The sequence below is a fragment of the Podarcis liolepis genome (assembly GCF_965112155.1).
Source record: "Podarcis liolepis genome assembly, chromosome: 10".
Taxonomy (NCBI): Eukaryota; Metazoa; Chordata; class Lepidosauria; order Squamata; family Lacertidae; genus Podarcis; species Podarcis liolepis.
Genome location: NC_139562.1, coordinates 31,508,424 through 31,532,982, shown reverse-complemented (window position 1 = coordinate 31,532,982; position 24,559 = coordinate 31,508,424). Strand labels below are relative to the sequence as shown.

Genomic DNA, 24,559 nt, shown 5'->3' with positions numbered 1-24,559 from the left:
AGAAGAGGATCTGAGAACACCACTCTCCTAGAATTATCACCTATGACACGAACTTTATTTGCTTTCCATTCTGTTTTTGCCCCTTCAGGCTATTGGGACTCTGGAAGAAGTTCATATGCCACAAAATGGAATCAACCATCCAGGAATTACAGCCTTAGCTGAGGCTTTTGCTGTCAATCCCTTGCTGAGGGTGATCAACCTGAACGATAACACTTTTACAGAGAAGGGAGCTGTGGCTATGGCAGAGGTGAGCTCTTTTCACTTAAAATTAATCCCCCTTGATTCTAACAGTGACTTGGGCCAGGAAATCCTGAGAAAGTGTAGCGGGGGAAACACTTTCCTTAGGATTCAGTTGGTCTCGTGTGGTCTTGCACGGTCAAGTAGAATAGTGAGTGTAATAATGTTCTCTATTCCATTCAGACCCTCAAGAAACTCAGACAAGTGGAAGTGATCAACTTTGGTGACTGCCTAGTACGTTCCAAGGGTGCTGTTGCCATTGCTGAAGCTGTGAATGAAGGACTCCATAAATTGAAGGTATTGGCTACAACTTAAATCTTTCAAGATACTGTATTTTGTTAAGCTGCTTGGGAGAAATCTGAGTGATTAAGTGAGATTTCAAATAGGAAATACTTTTTCCCCCTTTTCTTTTGTCCATCTCCCCATACCGTTTAATTCAAAAACCCTGAAATAGGGATTGACAAAATACATGACGACTCATTTTCATGCCTATGGCTGAGATCCATCTTAAAGCTAAAGGCACCATTATGAACTGATGTCAAAACATAGCCCAGGGGTCTGCAACCTTTAAGACAAAAAGAGCCACTTGGACCCGTTTCCAAAGAAAAAACAACAACTGGGAGCCGCAAAACCATTGCGACATTTAAAACAAATATATCTCCGGAGCCACGATCTGACAGCGGGTGGGAAGGTGACGTCGGGACGGTGCGTGACTAACGCACGCACCGCCCCCATGCGACGTCACAGCCAGTACAGCGCCCGCCACAGTGAGGAGTGTCAGGGCGCACAATGCGCCTCCTCCCCTCGCTAGTATCTGCCCCGGAGCCGCAGCAAAGATGTAAAAGAGCCACATGCGGCTCCGGAGCCGCGGGTTGCAGACCCCTGACATAGCCACTAAGCATGAATATATTACAAGCCACTTGGCGTGATGGAAGAACGACATAAGTGCAAAACACTTATATTTCTCTCAAACAAAATAAGTATTTTGCATCCATTTGATATGAAATTTGGCTTAGAGGTAGTGTACTGAATCTAAAACTACAAAGAGTCAACATAAACTTTCTTCTAGGATTTATTTCTGTGGTTCTTAAAAAGAAAACCAAGCACTATTTGCAATCTCTTAAACAAGGTTATTCATAATTCAGTCATTTCTCCCCTAACCTCATCACTACCTTTTTAAGGAAGCTTTTTTTTGGATTCCTGATTTGGTACTTTGTAATGTGAATTGTAGACATACCTGGCTTGAACATGCAAAATATATGTCTAATTAAAAAAAAAAAATTCTCTAAAACCATAGCTTCTGTCTGTTTAGGAACTCAACTTGTCTTTCTGTGAAATCAAGCGAGATGCTGCTCTAGTTATTGCTGAGGCTACTGAGGACAAGTCGGAGCTACAGAAGCTGGATCTCAATGGTATGAGGCTTAGGATGTCAGTGTCAAAAATCTTTTACTAGAACTCTGTAGCTGGATAATTGCCTGGCTCATTCAGGTCAGCATGTGAATACTGTGTGCCTCAGTTCCCTCTTTTCCCCAACCTTCTGTTTAACCCAACCTTTCCATAGGTTCTCGGTCCATTGCCCACCCCAGACACTTACTTCTCCAATTCTGTCTCTGAGATTCCTGTCCTTTAGCTTCCCTAACTACCGTAATTGAATCTCATATCAGTTGGCCGTGCAATGCTATTGTAGTTCCTAGAGCCTGTGCAGGGTCTTAGTCCTAGCCAAAGTGATTTTCTCTTCCAGAAGATGGATAGGAAACATTCTGACATATTGTTCTCTGAGCATATATTGTTAGGATCGTCCTACTCGCTTGTAGGACCCTGGCAGAGTCACATGCTTGACTGGCATGTTCTCTCCCTCCTGGTCGGTCATTCAGGAGCTTCAAAAGCTTTCTCCAGCCTGAACATCACAGCGACTGATACCAAAAGGCATTAGCACGCTTTAGGATCCTGCAGAGTGTTAGCAGTTTACGTAACAGAACTCAGTAGCACAGCATTTTGGCTAATCTACTTTATTTACATATAATACACTCAGAGCCTTCTGACTTAGCTCCTTCCTCTTTCTCACCAGACAGCAAAGAGAGAGAACAAAGGACAATAGTCCCACATCACGGAACACAGTAACACAAAACACCCTGTCTCCGCCACTTCCCACACTGTGGAATGAAAACATACACCGTCATGTGATAGACAACAATCCCATGACTGCAAACATGGAGCAAGAATCCTAACATATATAAAGTTCATGAATATTCTATATCACCACCACAATTTAGCCATTTTGTGTCAGAGACTTCACTACCAAAGTACAATAGACTTGCTTTTTAAACACTCTTCCACATAGACCCAGCAAACCCAACTGAAGTGGCATTTCCTTCAGAGCACGTCCCATGATTGGGCATTTAAATATTCAAGTTGTTCATATAAAGATAATACTGAAGCAATAACCGTTTCATTCCCAGCAGTTTATATTGCTAGACAAATGCCTTTATGGCAGCTGTAGAATTTTTGTTGGGTGCATGTGGCACAAGAAGCTCAGTCAAGTAGTTAAGCTCACAACAGAAAACAGCTGTTTAGCAGAGTGGTCTTTATGGGGCCAACACCAACATACACCCCTTTACATACACACACAGACGGTACAAGTAGCTTTCTCCCTCTCAACCCAGAGAGGATTCTTTGTTTCAAAGTCATTGCTGTGTCAAAGTCCACAGCCAAGTCCTAAGCTTGGTTGCTGCAAAGTCCTGCAACTGATAGGGTTCTCTGAGTTCTGAAGTCTGGCAATTTTCCAACTTCTTCCTCAGACACCTTCAAAGTCTTCCCTTAAATCCGTAGTCCCAACAGATAGCCTTCAGCAGTTCCTGAAATCTCCTCCCACGACCCACAGAGTTTTGCCCTTTTCTACACAAAATTACTTGCCAAATCTGCCCGGTAACACGTATGAGAGAGTCACAGGATGGCTGCAGGTGCATTGTGGGGATTACAGTCTTTGCTGATGTCTGTCTTGCCACAGGGAATTGTTTTGGAGAGGAGGGTTGTGAGCAGCTCCAAGAGATCCTCGAAGGCTTCAACATGGCAGAAGTGCTTGGATCTCTGAGGTAAGATATATGAAGAAGCTGTGGTAATCGAGGAACTCTTTCTCTAGTGAAGCTGCATGCAAGCTGTGCTGCTTGTGAAATGGCCATTTCTCCAACAGTAGTTAAGCTCGGGCTCCTAACTGGTTTTGCTGTTTTTATAACAACCATTCTAGGAGTGTTACAGCGGGATAAATCTGACTCGGGGGCCCTGGACATGCCCATCTCTTGATCGGTTGGCCTGAGTTTTTCGTTCCTTAAAACTTAAATTGTATGGACCCTCTTTGGAAATGGCTCGTTCCTTATGTTAGTTAGTCATGATTGGCTAGTTAACCATTGCCAGGATGCATAGCATCTATTCCCGAGTGTGAAAATATTTTTTGGGTAGCACTTGTTGCTGCTCTTTTTGGTGGCTTAGGGGTTTGTGCTCTGCCTTTCTGAGCTCCTTTAAGAAAAAGATTTTATAAGCCATTTTACTTGGTTTTTGCATGTGTAAAGATACAAAACTTGCTTTGTGACTACAGTTTTCTAAATGAGGCAAGAAAAATATGATGATAAGTTTAGGTTGTATTCCACTAAGTCAGAGTAGACTAATGAAATCAGTTGACATAACTAATTCAAATCCATTGATCTCCGTGAGTCCACTCTGAGTATGATTGGATCGTATACCACCAGTTTTCTAGGAGCTGTACAAAGATTAAATGTCAAATGCATCTCTGTCCACGAGGTAACAGTCTAACATTCACAAAACAAAAGGAAAAGGGGATGGGGTAGGAACTGGAAAACAATCAAATTCAGTCACTGATGAAGGCTCTGGGGAAACAATTTATTATTTATAAACCACCCACTCATATAGCACATCAAGGTGGTGTACAGAAATGTGTAAAAATAGAATAAAACATAAAATAGCATAAGAACAATACAGTGATGGATGATATCCACTCCTGAGATCCAACTGCTGTTCCTTGAATGGACCACTAGGGAGAATAGCCACTCCTACAAGTGTGCGTCCTTCCATCTTTGCCACTAGATCTTCCTCTTATTTGTGTTTAGGATTATTTAGTGTTGATTGTTACAAACTGACTGGCAATAAAATGCTTGTATCTGGCATGAAGCAGCTATATTCATAACATTCTCTCTCACACTTGTCCACCTAGTGATGATGATGGAGAAGATGACGACGATGATGAAGATGACGACGATGAAGAGGAGGAGGAAGAGGAGGAGGAGGAGGAAGAGGAGGAAGAAGAAGAGCCAACTCAGTTGCAGGAGAGAGGCCAGGGAGAGCAAGAATCACTGACGCCTAAAAAAATCTTGGAGGCACATGTAAGTATGAACAGATCCCGTTACTTTCACATACAGTGGTGCCCCGCAAGACGAATGCCTCGCAAGACGGAAAACTCGCTAGACAAAAGAGTTTTCCGTTTTGGAGGTGCTTCGCAAAACAAATCTCCTATGGGCTTGCTTCGCAAGACGAAAATGTCTTGCGAGTTCCTGCGGGGTTTTTTTCCTCCCCCCGCCCCCCAATTTTCTAAGCTGCTAAGCCGCTTATCAGCTGATCCGATAAGCAGATAAGCCGCTAATAGCGCTAATCCGTCAATGGGCTTGCTTCGCAAAACGAAAAAACCACTAGACAAAGAGAATCACAGAACGGATTCTTTTCGTCTTGCGAGGCACCACTGTAGAGGGAAAATAGCTGTGGATGAAGTGAATACAAATCAAAACATTACAATACGTATAAAAAGAGAAAAAAAGAAAGAAAAGAAAAAAGACAAAAGACAAAAAAAACACAATACATCCGAACAAAAACAAAAGCAAAAACAATTAAAAAAACACCTCCAATATTTCCATATCTTTATCTTTCATTAACTTGTTTCATCGACCTCCTCACACCTCCCTCCTTTTTCTTTTTCTTTATTGTTTTGTAATTCTTAAACTCTTAATAAATATTATTTTTATAAAAAAATAGCTGTGGATGAAGTGATATGGGGTGGGAAAGTGTTCTGTAAGATTTCCCCTGCCATATTTTTCATTGTAATTTTTCCATTTCCAAATGCAGCGTTGCATAAAATTAATTAAAATGTATCGAGTGAATACAAGTCAAATTGGGCTGCTAAGCAAGAATTTCGATTCAAATATTTTTAGCTACTGGAAAAACTTTCGATTTGTTTTTACAAACTTGAAGCACTACAGCCCTGATTCACAGGTCACGTTAAACCACAGGTTAAAACAAATTGTGGTTTAATGTGAGCAAGTAGCATGCTGAAATGGACTGCTCTAAAGTTGCTGCTGTATCACTGTCTTCCAGCCTAATCAGAAGCCCAGCTTCAGATGATAAATCAAGCCAGACTCTGGTTTGTTTCAGCCATGGCAGGAGAGGAGCACCGCAGGAACATTTGAGCAGTATGCATCAGTATTCTGCTTGTTCACATTAAACTATAGTGTTAAATTGTGGTTTAATGTGAATGGGGCTAACAAAAGTTAGCCTACTAAATTTAAAGCAGAAATGCTAAATCAGACGCTAGTCTGAGGACTAACTCTCCAGGGACCACATGCCTTCCGAGGGCTAGGACTGTCAGTGAGTGGCACCATCCCACACTCTTGGACAGATGCACAAACAGTACACACACAGAGAGAGAGCTCTCTACCCCTTTCTCTTTCTTTTTCTCTCACTTTATTTCTTCCCTGTGCGCCATCCCTTTTTTGTCCATTGGAAGGGATAATTCAGGAACAACTGAAGCAGCTCCCTCTTCATCCCAAACAACAGAGCGGTTTGTGGAGGAAACCCCATAGTTTTTCCTTGCTTTCCCACAATTCTCCCCCACAACTGAGCAGTGGTAAAGAGGGAGCTGCCCTTGTAGGTTTCACTGCATCCAGGCGTTCCAGTTGCCTTGAGGCAGTGGCTTGTAACAGAGAAAGGTTTCTTTGACCCTCATTTTTCCTGAGGCACAAGACTTCAGTGATAGGAAGATATTTTTGCTGTGGCCTTAGTACGTTCGATGGAAAGGCTCAGCAGGGCTGATTTAGGGTGTTGTAATATAGCATTAGGCTCTTCTCCACTAATTTATTTATGACGACCTTCCCTGTTGCCGCAACTCTTTTTTGGGACCTGCCTTTCCCTCCACTTCTCATCTACAGCACTAGAGTTCTGGCGATTGTGAATTTTCTGGGGAATTACTAGGGCACACTAATTTTCAGGGCCGTCTCTTCCAGGATTCTACTCCAGTGGTTTCTCCTTCTCTCCCTCCTGTGGATGTTGGCACTTTTCTTGCTTTTCCATCTCCAGAGAAACTGTTGCGACTAGGCCCTAAATGCTCCACCTTAATAGCGCAGCAGGTAAGTCACAGCTGTTTTTCATGAGTCGTGGGGGGTTGTTGTTTTTGCAAAGCTACAATTTGAGATTGGTCTTTATTAGGTGTTTCAGAGGATTCAGAGTACAAATACTTACATAACTTCAGGAAGGCTACAAAATATGCTTGAGTATAATTAGACTTATCTGTATTCTTCCCCCTGAAAATCATCATAATAATATTTATACCCCACCCATCTGGCTGTGTTTCCCCTGCTTGCTACTTGTTGAAATAGCTGGGGATGCAGGTGCCATGCATGGGCTGCAATTCCAGGCATAATGGCCATGGACTAGTTGTTCTTTCAAGCAGCAAAAATACCTTGCCCTTGATTCTGCATTTTTTGATTCTGGAATTACGTTTCTTCTAGACAGACACATCTGACACAGAGAAAGTTGTTACGGTTTTTCTGAAGATATCTTCTGTGTTCAAAGATGAGCCAACAGTAAAATCAGCAGTGAATGAAACAACAGGTGAGCCTGGGAACTTTGGCCAATAGAATGATGGCAAAGAGCAGGCTATCAGGCTCAGTCGCTATGGCCGGGGTGGCTAACCTTTTTTTTTTAGCTGAAGGGCTGCATTGGCCAATGGTCAGTTGCATTGACTACAGGGTTCAAGAGGGCATGACCAATTTTTAATTATTAGTTTTGGTAAGAAAAGACACATTTTGGGGGTCTTGAGGTGGTCATAAAAACCTTTTTGGTATCACAGCAGGGAGCCTATGGGAGCAGTCAGTAAAAATTAAGTATTTTTTTATAATGACCAATTTTTTGGGTGAGGGATATTGTGGGGGACACAAAAATGCTATAGGAAGAGCTATATGCAGCTGCAGATTAGCCACCATATGAAGATACCAGCTAAGTTCTGTGACCCACCAGGTTCTTAGTGTCTTTCTTTTGGCCACCTGCCTTCAGGACTGTAAAGCTTGAGAGCCTCTTTCCCTGAAAAATTGAAACCTGCCGTTCTCTTTTTTCAGATGCCATGATGAGAGAAGCTTTTTCATCAGCTACCTTCAATTCTGATGCTTTCATTACCAGCCTCCTGATTCACATGGGTTTGCTCAAGGTGAGAGGAGAAGCAAATGGCAACTGTGAGGTGTGGTCTGTATAAGCAAACCGCACCCTTGTTCCAAAAATCAGAGAGATTTAGAAGACCAAGATAGCTGCTTGTGGAAGATGTTGTTTCTCTGTGCTTATATAAGGCTTCTATGCATATATGGTGATAAGCGATAACAGAAATCTGTTCTCAATACCAGATATTCTAAAATGGAAGTACCCATTTCTGCTCTTGGCAAATGGAAGGCATGTGGTAGGAATGGAAAGCAAATAATACACTTGCATAGACAGGGCCTTGATCAAGTACCTATTGTGCTCAAGCAACAGCTAAGTGTGAAATTTTACCTTCTCCTCACCCGTCTATCCCAAATGCATCCGTTTGAGGGCTTTTTCTGCCCTTTAAAAAGGGTATAAATGATATGGCAGCTGGATGTCCTATAAGGCCAGGAGGGACACTGGGCACATGCTTTCATTTCTCAGGCCAAAAAGAAATTGTCTGGGCTCTGAAAGGCCCTAGGGTAGGCAGCCACGAAGGGATGGGAGAGAAACGGGGGACACTGGTATCTGAACTGCACCATCTCAGCCAATTTATATATTCAACACAATTTAAATATACTCCTTAATTGTAAAAATCAGCCGCCTCTTGGTGGTCTCTGAACGATCCCAGATACTCATTTGTATCTCATTCATGTCTGCTTGTACCTTCCAGAGCGAAGAGAAGATCAAGGCTGTACCAAGCCTTTATGGCCCTTTGATGACTCTGAACCACATGGTCCAGCAGGATTATTTCCCTAAATCTCTTGTGCCAGTTCTTTTGGCCTTTGTTACAAAGTGAGTATTGCGCCTTTCTCCATAAGAAAAATTAGGAACACTAGCTGCTCCCAGAGAACAGAGACACGTCATATTGCTGGATCCAGCAGAAACCTCTCAGCACAACACATGATATTGCAAAGGGCTTAAACGTCAGCCATAAACTGTAATGACAGCTTACTTTTTTGCTGAAAAGCCTTTTTTGGTTGGTTGGCTGGCTGGTTTTTTTAAGGGTGATAGGTATCCAGCCTTGGAATCACACACTCATCTGGAGAGGGGTTATTCATTCATTATGCTTGATTTATTAATGCCCCTCCATTTGTTGCCTATGTGAATGGCCTGAGGGACCTGAGAGAGAGGATCTCTTTTCCAGAGCCATTCACGGTACAACCTTGTTCAGATGTTTTAATGTTAAGTGTTCTAACGATTGTTACAATACTGTGGTTAATCAAAACTCATATTTTATCATAAGGTCTCAATAATCCCCTTGAGGTCTGCCTTTCAAAGAGCAGAATGACATGAGAACTTTTCATTAACAGAGCCTCCCACGGGGAGTTCTGAAGGGCTCAAATTTTACTCCTTAACTGTAAATGGCATGGACAATGCTAGCAGATTTGTTTTTGCCAAAGGGGAACTTAATTCTACTACCTTAACTATAGCTTCTGTTTACCATCCCTTCCTAAAAATACCCTTTCAAAAATACCCCTTTACTCAGCCTGGATAGCTCAGTTGGTTAGAATGTGGTGCTGATCATGCCAAGGTTGCAGGTTCATTCCCATGTGGGGCAGCTGCATATTCCTGCATTGCAGGGGGTTGGAGATGATCCTCGGGGTCCCTTTCAACTCTACAATTCTGTTCTAAACTGATGTCTTTTCAAGAAGGTGCAATAATGTTAAATGGTGATTTAAATAGGATTTGTGATGTTCACATGGATAGAAGGGGTTCCACATCTTCTAAAATGAAAATGCAAGCCAAGTCCTTTTGCCAAAGTGCTACAAGGCTTTAATTTCATTGATGCTTGGTGTCTGCTTCATCTGACCCCAAGAGACTTTAGTTTCTGTTCTCATCCATATGAGCAGTACAGTTGTATCCATGTTGCTCTTTGGTCTTCCACTGAACCTTATAAGATCATGCAAGCGGGTATTGGCAGTCAGGCGGTCTCAGACCATGCCCCAGTGTGAGCAGTAATACAAATATTCAATAAAGTTGCACTCTCCTTTTCTTGGCAATTATCCCCATGCTGTTGCAGCACCACCTAGTGGTTGACCACATTGTGGCAGAATTGAAGTCATATTAAATAATGAAGTGTGAATGATAGTGTGTGTGTGTGTGTGTGTGTGTGTGTGTGTGTGAGAGAGAGAGAGAGAGAGAGAGAGAGAATATATATTGTCCTGGATAGACTCCCGTCAGTGCAGAACTTCTTTGTTCTATGCCTCACTCTTGCTACAGATTGAATCCTGTTTCTGCCCCACAACCCCATTTTCCCGCGATACACTTTGCTCTGTACTCCATAGTTACACCAGAATAATCCTGATAGGTCAGGGGTGGCTAACCTGCGGCCTTCCAGATGTTGTTAGACTGCATCTCCCATCATCCTGCATGGACCATAGCTAGGATGCTGGGAGTCCAACAACATCTGGGCAGCCAGTTAGCCCCCGCCTCCCGTTTTAGACCATGGGGCCTATATGTACATGGGACACATACAAGTGTATCTGACTGTTGCATTGTGGGAAATCTTGAGTATTTTTTAAAGCACCTAGCGATTCCAGCTGCCTATGGCAGATTCCAGGGCTACGTAACTGAACTCTTTGTCCCTTTTGAGAATATCTGTTGATCCGAGTACAAGTTCATTAACATTGATCCCTTCTCCTATTTCCATTTTATCTTTGCAGACCCAATCATGCTTTGGATTCCTGTTCCTTTGCCCGCCACTTGCTCTTACAAACCCTCCACCAGCTGTAATACACAGGAAGCTGTTTCCCTCGCGTTATAGGACTGCCATCAGAGTGCTTGAGACGGAGAACAGATAAAGACAACGGGACTTATGGACAAAACATTCTGCCTCTCTTGACACCAGGATGTCTGGCCACCTACTGCTACCTAAAGCTTTGAGGAAGTCTGCCATGTGCTTTTTTAAAACAAACGTGTTTGTGGTTTTTTTGAGGGGGCTGTGTGTTTTTAAGCTCTCTTTTTTCCAAAGTGAACTCTGCCTTTCCCAGTGTAAATACTTTGTTGTTTTCCCCCATTCCCCTTTCTATGAGGTTAGTCTTCCCTCAGCTTTTCTGCATTTTGTTTAGCTGAAACTTCTGTTTCCAAATTCAGGGCTTTGGACTCACTAAATGGCTTAAATGGGACTGTTTGTCAGAGGACCACCTCTCATGGGGTAACAGAAAATCTGGACGCTAACTTTTTTACTGTACTGTCCTATGAGCTTTGGGGGAGCAATTCTTCCAGCTCTAGGCCAGCACCAGGTATAAAGCAATGTCACTATTTTTGCTGTTTCCCAGAAATTTAGGTTATTATATTGGGTGGACCGTGACATATATTCCTAATTGGGGGTATTTCATTGGTTGTTGGATCATCATGAGTGAGCCTTCCCCATTAGTCACTGATGTTTCTCATTGAAATGACTGATTCTGGTGGCCTGCAAGAAAACTGCTAGTAATATTTCTAAGCATAAACGCTCTCAATTAAAATAGGTTTGGTTCAGTATAAGAAAAATCAATATTGACTCTCCTCGGAATCATTCTGTTCATATTTTGCCTTATACCTTGAGTAAAGAAAGTGATTGTGTTTGGATTGTTAGAAGCAGAAATTCGACTCATTGGACGGTGCAGAAATGGAAATAAGCAACCCTTCATATAATTCAACAATACTGCCATTTTTAATTACTTTTTAGTTCGATTTTGTTGTCCAGGTTATTTATTTTAAAACACATTACCTTGAAGCCAAGCTTGAATCATTAAAAAATAAAGCGAATAACATCTATCCATGCACTGTTGATTATCAAAAGAGCAATTGTGTCATGAGCTATAGGCAGGGGTTTCTTCACAAATACTAATTCATTAATATATATGAAAAATTTCTAAAGATGGCAGTTGTGTGGAGCATATTCCAGATAGTCAGGCAGCAGCTATGATGGCATCATTGTGTGCTTTCCCCCTCTGGTCTTCAGAAAAATAGGAATCTCTTTCATAATAAGTGATATAGATGGGTCCCCTTTCAGGTTCAGCCAACAAAGCTACTAGTTTACGCTAACATGACTACCCAAATAATATTTCTTTCCTGGTATTGTTGTAAAAGTTAATAACAGGTGACTTCATTTCTTTGAAAAAATCTTCACAAAGGAGGAGACAGGTTAGAAAAGATTTCTTCCATCGGATTCAGCATTTCTTTGTGGTCATGTAAGAAACGTTTTCGTCCACAGCTGTGAAGGGTTTGGATGCCATTCACGACACCTGGTCATTTTAACAAATAACTAATATTCTGTAAATATCAGAGGCTTGCATAGGCTGGTGTGGATGAAAATCTGGATGGGACAACAGGAGTGCAGTCTATCTTCTCTTGAGGCCATTGGCTGGCAGCTGTCATATAAACATGCTGGTTGTCCTCTTCTAAGTTCTCATAGACTGGCTCTGTGGTCAGCTTGGACTGGGCAGTGCCTTCGCGTTGGGAAAGCAGCCCATCTTCATCATAGTAGCGCTGGAACTGGAAGGGTCGGATCCGCCACTTGTAGAAGGCAAAGAGAGCCAGGGCCATCAGTGCTAAAAGTGCGGTGGTGATGCCAATTCCCAGAGCTAAGTTGTGCTGAGCTGGAACTTGGGCTTCAGTGCGCCCTGTAGCGCATTGCTGGGCTGTAGGAGCCACACACTCCAGGAGGTTCTCGTTCTGGGGAATAACGCAAACCCTGTAATCGGTCCCTGGTTGCAGATGGTGAAGTTCAATCTCAGTTAAACGTCCAATCACTCGCAGTATGTGCTGATCCACAGAAGACGTGTAGCGCACTTCAAACTGGTCATGATCCCCAGAGAAAGACCAAGTAACCACCAGGGCAGCGTGGTCTTTTGTTCTTGTGTGAATGCTACTAATATGGTCAGAGAGGCAAGGGTCATATTTCTCCAGTATGTAATGGGTCTCATGAGTGGTTGGTCTTGAAGTGAGATTATTTTGTGTAGTTGTTCCTGCGACAGAGAACATCCTACTGGTAATGAAAGTAGTGAAAACAGGGATCGGAAGGGTCGTAGCAGCTTGTAGCAAAAGTCGTTCACCGGGTAGAGTAGCTACCGCAGGCATGGCATTTGTAGAGGAGCTGGTGGTGGCTGAATCGGTTTGAAAAGGTGGACAAGTCAATTTCTGTAACTGGAGGGGAAAAGAAGACAGGAGAGAAGTCATCTTCCAGTATCAACTATAATGTGTGTCACGCTTGCTCTCCCCTTTATAATGTCTAAATGAAGGCTCTTCGTTTTAGTACATGACAATTAAGTGCAACGTACAGAATGTTACAGCTTCCTAAGAAAGCTCTTATGACTTCAGAGTTGAATTTAGCATTGCCACTACTTCCTTCAGTGACCCGTTTTGCTCCAGACAGACAATGCTTAAAGAGAAATGAATGTGGTAGGATGACAACATTGCCTGTGATGTACACACTCATTTATTCTGCCCCATTGTTGTGTGCCTCTAGCTAACAGGCTTTGCATATTCTTGAAGCATTATAAAAACCTACAAAACCTGTTTGCCAGAGACTAGTGGACACACCCCAAGCAAGTGTTCCTGTTTCATACCACTTTCAACTCTGGGGAAATGTGTAAGTGTAAGAATGTCCCTTGCTCCCCTGGATGGCAGATGGAGAAGGGTGTCTGTTCCCACCCCTCTTTCTTCGACAGTTCTATTTGCAAGGTGTTTCTGGGGTCTGTCAGTGTGATTCAGATTGTTCATTACCTCTACATTTGCCAGTTGTTGTCCCTGAAGGGCTTCCGGGGAACTGCATTCCACTGGGCTGCGATCTTTTCTTACCACTTGCTTCTGCCAGGTGCGAAGCCAGATTAAGTTGCAGTCACAGCGCCACTTGTTCCCAGTCAGATACAAAGTCGAGAGATACTTCAGTGACGACAGAGGTGACAGCGACTCCAAACTATTGTTCCTCAGGCTCAAGACCTCGAGTCTGCGTAGCCGTTTGAACGTGGAGCTGGTAATGTTCCCCAAGCACAGGTTTTCTAAGAACAGCTGCCTCAGAGAGCTGAGCTTCCTCCCAAATGAGAGAGATGTCAGCGCCTGGATTGGGTTGCCACTGAGATAAAGGCTGGAGAGAGTGGCAGAGGTGCGGACGGCAAGCGGCACACTTTTCAGCCTGTTCCAGTCGAGGTAGAGGATGCGCATGTTGCCCGGGAGAGCTCTGGCTGACATGTTGGCAATAAGGTTAGCACTGAGGTGAAGTTTGCGTAGTTGCTGGAGACCACCAAGGGCCTGGTCTGAAAGTTCAGTCAACAGGTTATGACTCAAGTCTAGCAGACTCAGTTGCTTCAAAGAGGAGAATGCACCTAGGCAAAAGAGAGAGTGGAAGTAAGAGCTGCCTTGAGCTGAGAGCTAATAACTCCATCCCACTTCTGCCCTCCCCAGGGTGGTAATGATGTGCAGGGCACATCTGTGAACTGCTTTCCAGCACGGGTGAAAAGTGCTTAAACAACCAAGTGCTTAGCTCTAGGGTTCCTTCTCTGGGTGTGTGTTTATACTTGCTTGTGCTCAGATTAATGAATAAAGCTGTTGCTATATGGGAGGCCTATATGGGAGTGTGTTTCACAGAACTTTTGAGAACCAGACATCACATGGTGCTAGCAGTGGGATTTGAACAAGGCACAACAGAAACTAGCCAACCATTTGGTCCTTGCAGAACTGTGACTTGAGAGGCAGCATATAACTATTTTAATTAATAAATAAAAGGAATATTACTGGTCTGTTTCTGCTTTTCATGGTGCACATTTGTGTCTGATGATATCTAGTTTGTTCCCAAGTCTCCCCCCACCTGACACCTCGGGATGATGCCAGGTTAACTTGTCTTTCCTCGTGGGCAAGTTGCACTAGTTTGCTAATATTCTGGTTTACGGTGTGTGGTGTGTGTGTGTGCGTGTGTGTGTGTGTAATCTCTAGAGATATTCAGATTTAACCTCTTGGTCCCTCCTGCAATATTGTGGCACTGAATGTGGTCTTGTGCTCAGTGGTGTCATCAGCACAGGACTTTCAGGCCCAACTCAGCAGAATGAGCAGCAAGAACCCCAAATGCATTTTGAAGCAACAAACTAAAGAAGGTAACCATTAAGGGCTGAGTCCAAAATTACAGGACTTCATCCTTGTTTGTGTTAGAATTTAATTTTATAAAATTTGCAGAGAATGTCAAGAGCTCTCTCCCTTCTTCCACACCAAGAGGAAAATAATACTCTTCTTTTGTGCCATAAGGAATACAAAAGGCAACAGGAAGGGCACCAGAATAGGCTATAGGCCACCAGAATCTAGCCTATTACACACACAAAAATGAGCAATTCATTATCAGTAGCAGTAATACCATGGGCCTACTTTATTGCTGTTGAAAGGAGATGTTTGCCTCAACTGAAGGCAGCATATTGAATTTATGCTGAAATACCATATTTTTCCGTGTGCTGTATAAGACTAGGGTTTTTTCCTTTAAAATGTCAAAAATTAGGGGGCGTCTTATACATGATGCCATCTCCCCCCATTTTCTTAAATCTGATTCCCCAAAAATAAGGGGCGTCATACGGTAATTCATAGCGCGCTTGAACTAGCCAATTTCAGTGAAGTTACTCCACATCAGCTTTGTGCTCAGCTTCTAAATTGGTCAGCTGCTGGTATATATCTAAGTCTTATGTGTCCACTCATTCATCCCAAATGCATCCTTTCCCTACAATTCATACCCTAAAACTGTTGGGAATGAAAGTGAGAGGGATAATCACTACCTTATCTATCACACCCATCTATAAATACCTGGCGAAAGGTAAGCAATCCGATTGTGTTCCAGGTGCAGAAAGACTAGATTGGTCAGGTTTTCAAATGCCCCTTCTGGGATCTCTTCGAGGAGATTGTTGTCCAAGTGGAGGTGGTATAAATTCTTCACACCGAGAAAGGTTCCTGCTTCAATCTGGCGCACTTGGTTGCTCCCAAGGAAAAGTGTGGTGAGCTCAGGCAAATCTGGGAAAGAGGCTGCCAGCAGGCTGCCAAGCTGATTGAACTGCAGATCAAGCTCCACTGTGGCTTGTGGGATGCCAGTGGGCAGAGAAGAGAGGCTGGCATTGGAGCACCGAATAAACCAGTCCGTGAAAGAGCAGCTGCAACCGATGGGGCACTGGGAACGGTCCAGGAGCTCTGGGCTGGCAGTGATCCACAGTAGTGACAGAGTAAAGGCCACACACCAGCGCTGAGCCATAATGCTGTAATTTAAAGCAGACTGAAATAATTAAATACACTTCAGAAACCAGCAGGTAGTCTGGGATGCAGCTCTGCTCAGCCAGAGCCTTTTCTGATCAATTGCATGATGCAGATGTGTCAGAATTATACATGCATCCCACCACGTCTCCCCAGCCCAAAAGCTTACATCGCTGGGCACTAAGTGGCTTTGGCAAAGATGTGTGAAGTCAACTTAATGCTGTTCAGTCTTCATACTTAAGGTTAAAATAGACTTCCTTGTGCCGTTCTGGCAATTGTCTGAGCCCTAGACCAGGGGTGGTCAATGTGGTGCCCTCCAGATTGTGTGGGGTTGTTTGTGGGGGGCAGGGGCGGAGCAGACTACAACTCCCATCATCCCTGATCATTGACCATGCTGGCAGGGCCAGATGGGAGTTGTAATACTTATGGAGGGCACCATGTTAACTTCCCATGTCCTAGACCGACAGGACAAGAAAGGAGCAAATCTCTTCACCCCTTCACAACCCAGAAAAGCTTTTACTGTATAGTAGAACAACCAGATTTCTCTGCAGTTGACACTGTCACTTGAATAGGCCTTCAGGCAGACTCTGAGACTGATCATCACACTTTCCCCCGGTTGCTCTCTAGCCATCATCCTTGCTGTCTCTTTGCTGGCAATCCCTTGTGGAATCACCGAGCTTTTCAAGGCAAGGGAGAGCAAGAGTCACTTGGCCTTCCGTGGCCCTCCCCTACCACATTAGCACTAACTGACACACTCTCCAATTCCTTCTTACCAGAGTCCTAGGCGCAGCTACCCCTCTAGAAAGTAGTTCACTGGCCTCTCTGGAAGCAAACAGTGAGGGTGTTGGGGCTTCCTCCCTTTGTTTCAGTCAGGGGTATAATTTACAGCTAAAAATATACTGATTCAGCAATCTGGAAAGCAGGAAACACTGGCATAAGACCTCTTTGCCCTTGATTTCCCTCCCTCTGGTGGTATTTGAAAAGTGTCTGCTTTTAAATTATCTCTGATGAGTGTTGTGGCAATTTGAGCATAAGCTACTATTCTCTACATGGGCATGAGATGAATGGGCTCTGTGACTTCAGTCCATGTGGCCAAGAAACACAGGAAGTTGTGAGACTGGGGGTTTGTTTTTTGCCCTGAAAAATAGATTTATTTGAGAGAGCGGAGTAGAAACTTGCTCTAGCTTATAAATTAAAATGGCGATTCTTGGGATGTGACATTCTGCATCAGATAAGTGGTTCTTACTCATTTTTAAAATACCTTTGTCTACGCTAGCTTTCAGGCCAAGCCTTCCAAAGGCAGCCAATATGCAAAAATAAAACACAACTGAAACATACTGTTCCACTCAAATAAAACCATATGCAAATTGTGATTTTATGGATGTGAGTAAAATATAAATCCACACATGGAAAAGCTATAGGGAGAAGAACCGGGAAAGTCCCCAGGCATGCTCTATAATTGATGTATAAATTGCCCAAGATTCTCCTGTCTAACATGTTATATTTGCTATCTGACTCTACAATACATGAAACGGCCACATCCCGTCTACATAATGACAACAGCAGTGATGCCCATTAGGTGGTTTTATATGGATCTGAACATTTTCTAGAAGAGAACTGGTGGCCTTTGTGAGGTTGCTGAGCTTTCGGACCTCGTTGGAGTCCAGCTTCAGATTGAGAGCCACAGGTTAAGGGGCTTTTCAGTGATGGAAAAGCAAATAGCTTTTAACTCTCGGTACCACATTAGCACTAACTTTGATCAAGAACCTGCAGGCAGTACCTAATTTCCACTTAATTAATGTTCATCCATGCTAGTTAAGCTCTCAGAACCGGGGTAGGGATTTCTGCAGCTGAAACTCACATCAGTGGCAGTTCTGGTCTTGAAATCCTCAATGCATTTACTAGTGAGTAAGCTCACACCGTGACTTGCTTTCAGGTTACTGTGCACAGGGCTGCACTGTTAGGAATCAGTGGAGGTTGGTCTATTATGGCAAATGGGTCACTGCCCCACCAACCTTAGTCCGCCCTCAGCCAGCTCCTGCCTGCCAGCCTTCTTTCTTACACCCAGACCAGAAGGAGGCCGTTTCCTCCTCTTCCTCAGTCTCAGTGTGGCCTCTTGCAGGACAGGCAGGAGGATGGGGGCAAAATGAGAATTAGTTGGCTCTGCCATTGGCTCTGGTTCTACCTAGTGCTGACCTTTATGCCTTCCACCCTATCAGTTCCAATGGGCACCAGACACCACTATTAGGAATACCAGGAAGACTGTTTCAGTCCAGCAAGCACCTGAATTAACAAAAATGGTGAATTTTGATTAATTGTAGCAAAGTGATAGCCAGGTTATCCTTTTACATAGTTCTAGATTTGTATTCAATCACTGGAAGGGGGGAGCAACCATTTTTCAGAGTGATTCCATTGTTCATATGTTTCATAATATATTTTAAGTGAGATTAAAAACCCCTAAAAGAAATTATGAGAGTGTCCTGTCATTAAAGACATAAAAATAACATAAATACAAAACGGCCCAGTATGAATGGAGAGAGCTGGGTCATTTTTCATTAGTGATGTAATGAACATTAATCAATACATGCTAATGACATTTGCACAACCACAACACACGGTACACATATCTTTTGGGCAGATGGTCCTTGTGCGCACACCATCATCAAATGTCAACCTGAAAATAATTCAAATACAGCATCATGCACTTTCTGGGAGGAAAACTCACTACTGTTATTTCTTTCTCACCCACCCTTCAGTGTGGGTTACCACACTAATACTGTGGTCTCAATTGCTGGGAAATGCAAGGCAAGTGTGCCAATGTAAAGACCTGAGATCCTTCAAAGTAAAAACAGTCTATTCACTGCATTATACAATCAGAGTCTCTCATTCATCAGGGGATGGTTGTACCTATTTGGAACATACATATCGGTTTCACAATTAAATCTGGATACTTTTTCCCATTTTTGCTATGCTACATAGCCTTCAACAATCCTCACTGCCACTAGCCTGCAAAACACCCCAAAACCCACTTAAATTTTATAGTCTGTGATAAGGAAACCCCTTTGCTAAAACAAGTATCTCTTTAGGGGCACAAACTGGGTTCAGGCTTTTATCATTCTCATGTGCTGCTCCCTGTTGTGTGGCACCTGCCTCCTCATCAATTTGAGCCATGAATCTCCCTTACCTGCTGCGTTGCTTCTTGCTAAGCTGTCTTGGAGCTGCTTTTGGATTGTACAGCCAAGTAGCTGGCTTCTCTCACTGCTCTTTCATACGCTTCCCTTCAACCACAAAGTCTGATATAGGAAACTGGGTTGAACAAGTGTTTCCTTCTATTGTTTCTAGTGAAAATGGTCCTGCAGCCCCCCACCCTATTAAAAAGTGACCCAGTGCACCAGATACTGTCTTAAAACACCAGTAGATAAGGCAGTAAAAGGGAAGTGGCAGAGTGGAATCAATATTTCTTTATTTCTCTTTTTCAGTTTCTGAAAAAAGGCAAATGTTTATGAAATAGGATTCCAACATTTCACATGTGTTACCATCAGAATGGAAAAAAAATAGAAATAGAAATACTACTTCTTATTGTTTGTTAATTTTAAAAAAGGGAGGAAAAAACAAGGGTTCTAGTAACGCTGTACATTACTTGCATCACAAAATGCTATGTCTGCATGTTATTCCATGACCCAAGCTATGTACATCATGAGTAAAACTAATATTAATCATTGATTCTACCACCAATATTACACTCACTTCCCACACCAATATTACCTTCAATTCACGTATTACATAAACCCCTGTGACAAACATTATTACCAGAACTGGATATTATAAAAAATACTGAGATGTGGTGAAAGATGCAAAGGAAGATACTGGGAGAATGATTCAAGAACACCTTTATGTTAGTCTACTCAGAAGGAAGTCCTATTGAGTTCCATGAAACTTACCATACACCCAGATACATGCCTGCAACCAGTTATTATAGTCATATGGTTATTTAAGTATATGGTATTAAACATGAATGTTCAGATTTTGGGAATAATCTACTGTTTGCTTTGTGCTTTGTGCTTTTGTTTTTAAATTATTTTTCCACTATTGATCACTTACAAGGCAAACATTCTACTGTATAACCATAACAAACATCAACTCTAACAAACACTGCAGTACCATGACATTTTGTGTTTGTACATTGTGCCATCTTGGGATTCACATGTCTTGAACTGCCTTGACCAGGGACTCTATCCATAATAACAGAAGCAAGACAAATGTGCTACAACACTGGGAATAATTAATTTGCTCAGGAAATTTAAGAACAGAAATGTGAGTGTTGCTGGGTGCTTTTGATTAATAAATACATGGTCATCCCATTGTTGTTTAAGTGATATACTATTTATTTTTAGATTTTAGAGTAGGGTCAAACATAGCGTTAACATGGAGATAAGAAGTAACATAATTCATATCTTTTAAGATCATGCAACTCGACAGAACCCCAAAAGGAAGAGCAATGTAGAAAGAAGTAAGGGTAAAGGACCCCTGACCGTTAGGTCCAGTCATGACCGACTCTGGGGTTGCGGCGCTCATCTCGCTTTATTGGCCAAGGGAGCTGGGGTTTTTTCCGCAGACAGCTTCCGGGTCATGTGGCCAGCATGACTAAGCCACTTCTGGCGAACCAGAGCAGCGCACGGAAAAGCAGTTTACCTTCCCGCTGGAGCAGTACCTACTTATCTACTTGCACTTTGACGTGCTTTCAAACTGCCAGGTTGGCAGGGACCTTCTGATCAGCAAGTCCTAGGCTCTGTGGTTTAACCCACAGCGCCACCCGCGTCCCAGAAAGCAGTAAAGAAACCCCCAAACTGCTTATAATAGCCCTTCTCCAAGTGGTACACCAACGGAAACACATCTCATGTCTAACCCCGCACTTTCCTACGGAATAGAAAAACCACAGATCTGTCACCCATCTTACAGCCTCAAGAACACAAAAATAAGTAATATTAAACTAGAAGTACAACAGCAAACACCCACTCAACACAGAAACAGCTCATTCTACTTTTTGAAACCGAATAAGACAGCTCTGCCGAAACAGAGCCTCAAAAAATTAGTTGTAAACTCATAAATGTTCCTCTCCACGGAAATCTTTAGTAAAAGGCGAAAGATTTATACGATCTGAAGAGAAACCAGAGTATACTGAAAGACCGTCGGGCGCCTCTACCGGAGATCAGTCAACAGCCTCGCAGGTGAGGGCGAATACCTAACGGACCTGTCCAAAGTAATCCCTTGAGTAAACACTAGATTTCCAAGGTGACAAGGCCAGTTTAATAATCGGGTTCGAAACAAAAACATTAATAAAAGTATTTAAAATTTATCATCTATGGCCTTCCGCGCAATGTATGATGGGATATGCAAATTAAGCAGGCCGCCTTCGCCTCCGAGCCGGCTCTGCTTTCACGTGACGTCTGCACTTGTCCCGAAGGCTGCCGGTTAACGATCGCCACTGCGCATGCTCAAACCTCCGGTGATAGTTACAGAAATGGGGCGGGGACGAGAATATGAATGAGGTCATTTGTTCAAGGAAAAATTGCCTTCGCTTCTGCCTGGGAAGTCGCTCAGAGAAGTCTGTGCATGCGTGCAGGAGCAGATTTGTACAGTATATATTCATATCAGCTCCGTTCACTGTAAATATGCATTTGATGCACGAATAAAAATACTATTTGCGAGAGAAGGCTCGTAATTATTTGAGGAAAGTGCAGTGTGAATAAAGAGAAGTGGGGAGAGAATTAAGATCCAGTGAGGTGTAATGGTAAATGCGCATAACAGGGCCACAACCTTAAAGCTGAGAGTCGGGGTGTGCCGGTCACCTCTGCTGGCTTTTCTTTTTAAGCATGGGGCTTAGCGTGGAAAAGCTCTTTTTGCTACCCTGAACATAGAGGCCACTTCCAGGTGACCTCTTTACTAGCATTCCTCCTGATTTGTTATATGACATTGCCTCAAGTAAACGGTATCGCCCACTCCCCAGTGCATATTGTCCCTGTCGTTTTCCTTATCGCAATAAGTCTGATCGGGCAAGGGAGACGAATCAACTTTCCTTGCACAACTTAAATTTGCCGTCAAAACGAGACTGAATCCCATCCACAAATGGCAGTCTGGAATCATCCAGAGTGGTAGGGTGCTTCCAGGTGGGTGTATATTGTGGAATGAATGCACCTCATGTATGCACATTTTTGCAACACGCACCCAATCTTGGCATGTTAGCCTGTTGTTTTTAGCCTACTTCCATATTGAGCATTTAACCTGATTCGTTTTCACAGCCTGGGAGCCTGGGTTGTGTATTGAGCGTTCATTCTGATTTGTTAAGAGGCAAGTTATATCACATTGCATCAAACCAGGCTTATCCCATCATTTTCAGTGCATTTGCTTACCACAAAAGTCTGATTTTTGTGGGGAAAGTAGCTTTATTGCAGTAGAGTGCCAAATCCTTTTAAACTGCCATCTGAATTTTGCTGGTATGTGTTTGACTCAATTTTATGGGTAGGATTCAATCTGGAAGCCCTTAATCTTGATTTACCCTTTCTGGGGGAAGTATGATAAATGAAAAACTGTTGTCAATAACCCATTTTCAATACCTGAATGACCCCCTCCCCATTTACAATACAAACTACCTGGAAGCACTGTTATGCTAAGAAATTATATTTTTTATATTTGCTATAAAGTAGTTGACAAAGGCTGTGTAACAGAAAAGAGTCATGAACTGAACTAAACACTGAAGACTACAGGAGAACAGCCAAGGATCACATTATAAATGAGAAAGTTCTGATTTGTTTATTCACAATGGTTCTATTTAACTATTAATTTCCTGGATTTCCTCCACAAATAGTACATCTGGGTTCAGAGAGCGAAAAATTTGGGCTACCAATGACATGTGAGCACTGCAAAAAATAAAGCAAAAAACACCTCACAATAAATACTCATTTGGAAGCACCCTGAGTGGGAGGAGAGATGGAATATAAATGTGAGTAAATAAATAAAACATATGTATGTTTCATAAACACAAGGCTTTTACTATGCTTTTAATAATCTAAATGCTATGTTTAAACTATGGAAGATTTGTTCTAACTTTCACTGTGATTGTGACAACAGTATCCAGAAGGCAGTGTGTGCCATTCGCCCCTCCAGATTAATTCACTAAAGAAATCATTAAGCACCCTTATGCTAATAAACCTATTTTTTATATTTACTATAACATAGCTGACAAACAGAAAAGAGTCACACTAAATCTCTATTGAGAGCCTGTTCTGGCTGAAGAACAAAATATCAATTCTCGAATAAAATACAGTGGTACCTCAGGTTACATACGCTTCAGGTTATATATGCTTCAGGTTACAGACTCCGCTAACCCAGAAATATTACCTCGGGCTAAGAACTTTGCTTCAGGATGAGAACAGAAATTGTACAGCGGCGGCGCAGCAGCAGCAGGAGGCCCCATTAGCTAAAGTGGTGCTTCAGGTTAAGAACAGTTTCAGGTTAAGAACGGACCTCCGGAACGAATTAAATACTTAACCTGAGGTACCACTGTAGATGAATTTGATGATCCAGGCCCATGTTTTAGCCCTGCATGGAAAGAAATAATTATACAGTTCAACTAATTAAGTATTTGAAGCTGATTTAATTATCCTGTTTAGAAAATGTCAGTCAAGTGTAGTTGCAACTAACTTTTGCTGGATTGGGCCCTTGAAATCTGGAGTGTCCACTGGCAAATTCTTAAGGTCAAACAAATAAACTAAAATCTGGTTGGTTTTGTTTTTTAAAAATATATATTTTATATAGTTTTCAACACTACAACAACAACATATCATGTTACCTAAAAGTTGAGGAACTAAAATTTGGTTTTTGACACATTGTGGTCCAGGAACATGCTAGAAGTGAGTCCCAGACAGAAATTTGAGATGGCTAATAATAATAAACTGTGATAGGAATTTTGAGGTCTTAGATATATGTTAAATGTTCATAAGTGTACCAACCAAGTACATACATAGATCAGCACAGGAAAGCCAACCTGGAACCATTTTGATTCCTAAACTGACCAAATGTTTTCTCTGCAAGGTCAAAATGGGAAACCTCCCCATTGTCTCTTTCCTCACAAATCCTGTCTTAAGGACACATTTAAGTTATGAATAGGATGTGAACCTGTGACCTGGCCCAGGAACTAAGTATCACTACAAAAGAATGGCGGGCTCCCCAGGCAATCCAATCAAGTAACCTGCCAGACAGAAGATAAACAAGGACAGGAGAAAAACAATATTCAAATTTCTGTTTTAGACCGCCTTTTCTGTGATGTAGGTGTGATGTATCTGAGGGGTGGTCTTAGGTTACACCACTCCTGTGATGTATGTATGATGTTTCTGGGGGTGGTCTTGATCCACAGGGTGGCAATTTCTAAAGTCTTTATAAGGCCTTGCACGCCATTTTTCGGGGTCCCTCCTCTCTCCTGCGGGTGAGGGGAGCACCCTGTTGCAACAGATCAATAAAGATCAAGCTTACTAGCTGTTTTGCTTCTCAGTATTCTCTGGTTGGCCTCTGTTATTCTCTCCTACCAATAGGAAACCTATGTAAGGACTTTACA

The 24,559-nt window shown here is 42.6% G+C and overlaps 3 protein-coding genes across 9 annotated transcripts in view; 2 read left to right on the top strand and 1 right to left on the bottom strand.

The window, feature by feature from the left end:
- The window catches only part of RANGAP1 (Ran GTPase activating protein 1), a 22,773-nt gene extending 11,268 nt beyond the window's left edge, over positions 1 to 11,505 (top strand). For all 3 annotated transcript variants that reach the window (XM_083462602.1, XM_083462603.1, XM_083462604.1), the window contains exons 7-16: positions 89 to 247; positions 421 to 534; positions 1,550 to 1,649; positions 3,245 to 3,329; positions 4,463 to 4,631; positions 6,519 to 6,641; positions 7,023 to 7,125; positions 7,629 to 7,717; positions 8,417 to 8,538; positions 10,410 to 11,505. In XM_083462602.1, coding sequence (XP_083318728.1) covers positions 89 to 247; positions 421 to 534; positions 1,550 to 1,649; positions 3,245 to 3,329; positions 4,463 to 4,631; positions 6,519 to 6,641; positions 7,023 to 7,125; positions 7,629 to 7,717; positions 8,417 to 8,538; positions 10,410 to 10,479 — 1,134 coding nt within the window. In that variant the 3' untranslated portion in view covers positions 10,480 to 11,505. The remainder of the gene's footprint in view (positions 1 to 88; positions 248 to 420; positions 535 to 1,549; positions 1,650 to 3,244; positions 3,330 to 4,462; positions 4,632 to 6,518; positions 6,642 to 7,022; positions 7,126 to 7,628; positions 7,718 to 8,416; positions 8,539 to 10,409) is intronic.
- The window catches only part of LOC310687492 (leucine-rich repeat transmembrane protein FLRT3-like), a 24,316-nt gene continuing 11,134 nt past the window's right edge, over positions 11,378 to 24,559 (bottom strand). For 2 of the 4 annotated variants that reach the window (XM_083462596.1, XM_083462597.1), the window contains exons 2-4: positions 15,511 to 15,953; positions 13,456 to 14,054; positions 11,378 to 12,876 (exon numbers count right to left, since the gene is read on the bottom strand). In XM_083462596.1, the coding sequence (XP_083318722.1) occupies positions 12,013 to 12,876; positions 13,456 to 14,054; positions 15,511 to 15,949 (1,902 nt within the window). In that variant the 5' untranslated portion in view covers positions 15,950 to 15,953 and the 3' untranslated portion in view covers positions 11,378 to 12,012. Of the gene's footprint in view, positions 12,877 to 13,455; positions 14,055 to 15,510; positions 15,971 to 19,132; positions 19,394 to 24,559 lie in introns of those variants that run through there. The other 2 variants (XM_083462595.1, XM_083462594.1) reach the window with 2 other exon arrangements.
- The window catches only part of CHADL (chondroadherin like), a 17,037-nt gene continuing 14,037 nt past the window's right edge, over positions 21,560 to 24,559 (top strand). Inside the window, exon 1 of one of the 2 annotated variants that reach the window (XM_083462590.1) lies at positions 21,560 to 22,115. The gene's annotated coding sequence lies outside the window, so the exon portion shown is untranslated. Of the gene's footprint in view, positions 22,116 to 22,817; positions 22,949 to 24,559 lie in introns of those variants that run through there. The other variant, XM_083462593.1, reaches the window with a different exon arrangement.